This window comes from Anastrepha obliqua, chromosome 2 (genome assembly GCF_027943255.1).
Source record: "Anastrepha obliqua isolate idAnaObli1 chromosome 2, idAnaObli1_1.0, whole genome shotgun sequence".
Taxonomy (NCBI): domain Eukaryota; kingdom Metazoa; phylum Arthropoda; class Insecta; order Diptera; family Tephritidae; genus Anastrepha; species Anastrepha obliqua.
The window spans coordinates 53474094-53480088 of record NC_072893.1 but is presented as its reverse complement, the minus strand read 5'-3'; the positions used below and the strand labels follow the sequence as shown (position 1 = coordinate 53480088).

General features: G+C 38.0%; 1 protein-coding gene across 3 annotated transcripts; it reads right to left on the bottom strand.

Annotated features, from left to right (window-relative positions):
* Positions 1-938: 938 nt before the first annotated feature.
* LOC129237890 (ubiquitin-conjugating enzyme E2 N) lies at positions 939-4781 on the bottom strand. 3 transcript variants are annotated; one of them, XM_054872862.1, is made up of 2 exons: positions 4673-4781; positions 939-2937 (listed from the first exon to the last, which is right to left on the bottom strand). In XM_054872862.1, the coding sequence occupies exon 2, from the start codon at positions 2800-2802 to the stop codon at positions 2347-2349; it is 456 nt and encodes a 151-aa protein (XP_054728837.1). In that variant the 5' UTR covers positions 2803-2937; positions 4673-4781; the 3' UTR covers positions 939-2346. The 3 variants fall into 3 exon arrangements, with proteins under 3 accessions (XP_054728837.1, XP_054728836.1, XP_054728838.1); XM_054872861.1 differs by having other exon boundaries at positions 4643-4775; XM_054872863.1 differs by lacking the exon at positions 4673-4781 and adding an exon at positions 4411-4520.
* Between the last annotated feature and the right edge of the window lie 1214 nt (positions 4782-5995).

Genomic DNA, 5995 nt, shown 5'->3' with positions numbered 1-5995 from the left:
AACTTTTTCCACTAAAATAGACCCTAAACAATTTCTCTTCTTCTTAATTGGCGCGATACGCGCTTACGCGATTTTGGCCGAGTTTAACAAAGCGCGACAGTCGTTTATTTCTCATGCAAACCGGCGCCAATTGGACCGGCACCAAGCGAAGCCAAGTCCTTCTCCACCTGACTTTTCAACGCAGAGGAGGCCTTCCTCTTCCTCTGCTACCACCAGCCGGTACCGCATCGAATACTTTCTGAGCCGGAGCGTTTGTATCCATTCGAACGACATGACCCTGCCAACGTAGCCGTTGGATCTTTATTCGCTGTTGTCGTAAGGCTCATGCAGCTCATCGTTCCATCGCCTACGATATTCGCCGTTGCCAATGTGCAAAGGTCCGAAAATCTTACACAGAATCTTTCTCTTAAACACTCCAAGTGTCGCTTCATCGGATGTTGTTGATCATTCAAGCTTCTGCGACCTAAACACTTTATATATATGTATATATATGTATATAATTGGCACGTACACCCTTTTTGGGTGTTTGGCCGAGCTCCTCCTCCTATTTGTGGTGTGCGTCTTGATGTTGTTCCACAAGTGGAGGGACCTACAGTTTCCGAACGGCAGATATTTTTGTACGAGGAGCTATTTCATGGCAGAAATACACTCGGAGGTTTGCCATTGCCTGCCGAGGGGCGACCGCTATTAGAAAATTTTGTTTTTTAATTTTGGTGTATTACCGAGATTCGAACCAACGTTCTCTCTGTGAATTCCAACGTTCTTCCTGTGAATGGTAATCACGCACCAACCCATTCGGCTACGGCGACCGCCTAAACAATTTACTAAGCCAAAAAAAGGGATTCACCCAAAATCACAGAGTAGTGTTACTGCCTGTAACTGCTTCTGCCGACAATCTGCTTCCACATTTTGATGTTCAAGCACAAATAAAAACAACATTTCTTTATTTTATCTTACAATTCAGGTTTCGCGTTTATTCCAACTAGCTCTTTAAGAAATAAAAAAAAGAAAATTATGCACATTCTCAGTGTTTCAAGAAATATTATTTTTATAGGTATTTTTTTTTACAAATATTCATGTAGAACGAAGCATTTCATGTACATCCGCCCAGATGCAGTGCTCCCAATTCTCATGCTCGCTAGTTTTTCCAATTGGCTATAAGCCAATGTAAAGGTTGGTAGTTAGCGGAGTGCACGAAATGCCACAAACTTTTTATATGCATACCCATTATTCAATATTTTTGTAATAATTCTAATAATTACAGTGGAAATAATAAGGAAACATACATACATTATTAAACGTAAAGTCAGTGTCTGAAGTGTAACTATAAATGATTTATATTTTTCCATTGTTTTTTTCTTTCTTTAATATTATAATAGCAACTTCCTTATCGCAGAATGCATACAACGTTTACATGCGGCTTGCTTACATGCGTGGTGGTGTGGTTAAGAATCTAGAATACAGTACACAAAAGAGATACACAAAAAAAATTACAAAATAGGCCGCTAAACGAATTATTGGTAGAGAAATAGTACACAACGGCAGCCAGCTAGCGCATTCAACGTGCAACACTTCTTCGCAGCGCGAAGACTTCAAGTAACCAGCAAACAACAACCAGCAGGCGGCAAGCAGCAACCGGCATTCTGCTTGGTCAACTCTTTTGCCTATGCCAGCTCATTGCTCAGCCGATGGCCAGCAGCTGAATGTAGACCAGTATGTAAAAATGGAAATCAAATATCGCATAGTTATTGTTGTTGTTGCATCTTCTTACAAGTGATTTAGCATTTTTTTGTTTGTTTGTTTATTCTATTTAAACTATTACCGTATCATTTAGCTTGTATTAAAGTGTGTAGTAGAGTAGATACATAAATATTTGTTGTTCTTGTATGTACTTATAGCAATTTTATATTTCAATTATTATTTTTTATGCAATTGTTATTATTTATTTAATTGAATTGCATTTGATTTTTGTTTTTTTTTTTAACTTTGTCTTGTTGCAGTGTTTGTTTGCGTAATAGAGTTTTAAAATCATTAGACGACATAATTTTTTATCTATATTATATTTTATATATTTTTTTTAATTTTAAATAGCGTGCCGGAAAATAGTTGTTCTACCCTTGCCGTCATTTTTTGTTTTTGTTTTTACGCATATTTACTCTATTTAATTGCTATTATATTAGTCCGCTCCGATTTCACGCGCATTACAACTACTCAACCCCCGCCCCACTCAACCAACAAAAAGCCGTTGCATTCACGTTTGTTTTCCCCTCGTATACCCTACCCCACGGCCACTTGGCAGCTCCACCACGTGCATCGTTCGTCTTCTGCTACACACATTTTTGCACTTCAGTCTTCAACGGCGTATTTCTGAGTCCACTCACGTGCATTTCTTATGGCCTCAGCCTCGTTCACCTTCCACAACTCGGCAACATCGTTGGCTAGTGGATCATCTGGATTGGGTGCACTCAAGAGCGCCTGAATTGAAAGTAAAATTGTACGAATTTGCAAGGCAGGACTCCATTTGTCCTTTAGCACATCCAAGCAAATGCGTCCCAAGCGATCAATATTCGGATGGTAGATTTTAGTTATGAAGCGTACTTTTGGTGCCGACATGGGGTAGTCTTCCGGCAAGAAGAGTTCAAGCTTAAACACGCCACCCTCGAATGGTGAATCATTTGGACCGGTTACGATGACATGAAAGTAGCGTGCATTGTTCTCATCAGGAATGGCATTAATGCCTGGCACAGGCTCTTGCATCAAGCGTTGGGTTTCCTTGATGATGCGACGTGGGAGGCTGGACATGTTTGCGGTGTTTGTGTTAACTTTTATATAATCTATCGCTTGATTAATTTTTATTAAGAGTTTGCTTTCACTCTGTTTATCCTTTCCTGTTTCGCTACTGTTCGCAGGGGAACGATGCACACGTGGAAGGGAACGCTTCAAATATATGCAAAGAGAGAACAGATAAAATAAGATTACAAAAAACTAATCGAAATAAAGGCACGGAAAATATAGGAGATATGCAGGCATTTAACTACATTTCAGTTGTTTAATAATATAAAATATAATATATAATAGCTGTTAGTAACGCTATCTATGGATGTCAGACGAAACGATTTATTTCACATGGGCTTGTTTTGCTTTCAAATCAATAAAGCTTGATATTTAACAATAGAATTTAAACTTTTCAATCACCCTTTTTTTTTTGGTATCTTTTAACACGTTGAGTGCCATGTGAGTCCAGGTTGGTCTCACAGTGCGAAGAGACTTTCAGGCCTCGTGGTGACACTTGGTCTCGCGGTATAATGTGTGAGATTTCGATTTGTGCTGATGCAGCTGCTTCATAGAGGCTATTAATATAGTAGTAGTGTATTCACGTCATACTAGAGCCATTGCATTGTTTATGCTGCTTGGCCTATGGGTATGAGACCAATGTGGCATCATATCGCCTATTCAAAAATTCAAATATTCTATTGTATTATGTAAAAAAAAAATCGTGGCTGGACGAACCCCATTTTTTTTGTTGTATGGTGGCACTCAACGTGTTAATAACAGGCATCCGATTTGGTAACGGTACTCAAAATAAGAAAGGTGGCACTCTGTTCCTTTAAATTAAGAATTCGCAAAATTGATCTCATGCGTCAATGTTGCACGAAAGACAACCCGATAAGCACCCCCTATTCGTCGATTTTAAAACCTGCATTTGATAGCACAGATGCAAATCACCTCTATGCGGCTATGTGTGAGTTTGGTATCCCCGCAAAACTAATACGGTTGGGTAAGATGACGTTGTGCGCTACCACAACTTCTGTTAGATGGCGAAAAAGCGTAAGCTTAGTTTAATAAAATTCATCTAAAAAAATAGTTATTGTAAATATAAAAATTTATAGACAACCCCAAGCTCTATTTCAGTATTCAGGTGCTGTGTTAGCTGCTGTTATTGTCGGCATGACCACCCACTTGTCTAGATTGCGGTGAAAGCGATGTGAAATATGCAAAAACAAAGGAAACAAAGAATAATTATAGCAAAAGCGGTTTTGTCACCATGTTGGTGCGGACCTCAATGAAGTACACCTATACACCCAGATATAGTAGTAGGTACTTATTGCGTGTGCTAATCACCGATCAGCTCTGGTTGTCCCCAAAAAAGATTTATTGATTTTTGGCATACTTGCACACTGAAAGTACGAGTTTCTCGAACCTACCACCGAATGGACCCCCTCACACTGCACATACTACATATATGTATGTACATTTTGTGAATGACAAAGCCAAGCGGGCAGCGCAAAACAGCACGTACATTCTCATTCTTGCCAAGCACGCAATTCCTTTGGAAAATCAATAAATTTACAGCACGCTTATTAGTGAATATTTTATGTTTCATTGTTTCTAAAATATGAATATATTTACAAATAAATTCTTATTTTCAAGATGGAGGTTTCAGCAATTGTAAAAATTTTCTAACTAAATCGTTCAAAACACCAGTTGACCAACCCGTACGATTGGTAGGCACACAACCACGAGACACTGATGAACTTGCAAAATTTATTCATGTACTTTCAACACAATTTTCAATATTAGTAGCTAATTTCTTATGTTAATTTTAATAAACAACGTTGAGCGTACAATGCTGAACACTCACCACTATTTTTTAATGGGTCTTATTGCTTACTTTTCGTGTGTAATAATAGAAAACAAACAATTAGAAAATTCACGACAAACGTACTTAAAAATTTTTTCCAACAAATTGTCGAAACTGACAGAGAGTAGCGCAATAGAGCATGCGAGTGTGTTAGAAAGAGCGCACAGCGCTACGTATTTGATATGGCGGAGCATAGTTGAAGTGTAGGTGAGAGAACGGCATAGCAATAGTCAACAATTATTAGTGCTGACAAGAGTAAAATTTGGTGAATTTCACAACAGCGAGCTTTGTGTCGACTGCCCAAAGTCAATTGCTGCAATAGTTGTGCTGCACAAAAATAAAAAAAATTACTCATGAACAAGAATTAATCTTAAGTCAAAAACGGTTTGTAGGTGAATATAAATAGAGATAAAAAAACACAATTTAATCTACAATTTATTGTATAAAGTTCATAGCTCATTAAAGGTTCATTAAAGTCACCACTTAACAACACTACTCAGCTAACGGTTCACATGTGACAGCTGTAGCGGTCTCTTCCATTTTGAATAACAAGATGCAAATTTGTTTGCGCGTAGTATTTTTCGTAAACGCCAGTGGAAATATCATACGCATTTTCATTGTTTAAAAAATTAATTATCCAGTGAAGTTTTGATCTCTTTAATTATTTCATTCGACTCAGGCAAATTGTGGGATGTTTATAGTTTCCTTTTTATTTGATGAAAGATAGTAACAACAGCACCAATGTTGGTTGCATACAAATTGTGATTGACAACTCAGTACGGCTCTCCTTTGAGGGGCTATAATGTCAAGAAATATAAATAAACGAATTAAAATGGGTAAGAATTCTTGTTAAATAGACATTATTTCTTATGAGAGATCTATCAAATTAATACATTTTGGAACAAATTATGATCGACGCGTATTAGAGGAATGCGAAGAATGTGACGACACTAACAGAAAAGGCCGACGCAATGAGCGGCTTAAAATGTGAGGCCTCCACGGTCGCTCCGATGATATATTTTAAAGGAAAAAAAGAAAAGCGTGTCAGTGGTCAAGTTATTATCATTTATTCTTAGTATATATTGCTATAAGTGTTTACAATATGTACACATACAGTAATACGTTACTTACGTATTGTATTAATGTAACAAGTGGTAATGGTGGCTATTTACCTGAGTCGGCTGACACGTCCTGATGGTAGGATTTAAGAAATCGCACTGCAAGTTAAATTAAAAATTGAGGCGAAAGTAACCTCGCCGAACAGCGTTTAACTGTTTACTGTTCGGCGGGGAAATGCCAAGGTTAACGGCTTTCACGTTGCAGCGACTGGAAACGGTGGTTTGCAATAGTCGG

Coding starts and splice junctions, on each gene's coding strand:
- LOC129237890 (XM_054872862.1), bottom strand. CDS start 2,802: ATGTCCAGCCTCCCACGTCGCATCATCAAGGAAACCCAACGCTTGATG.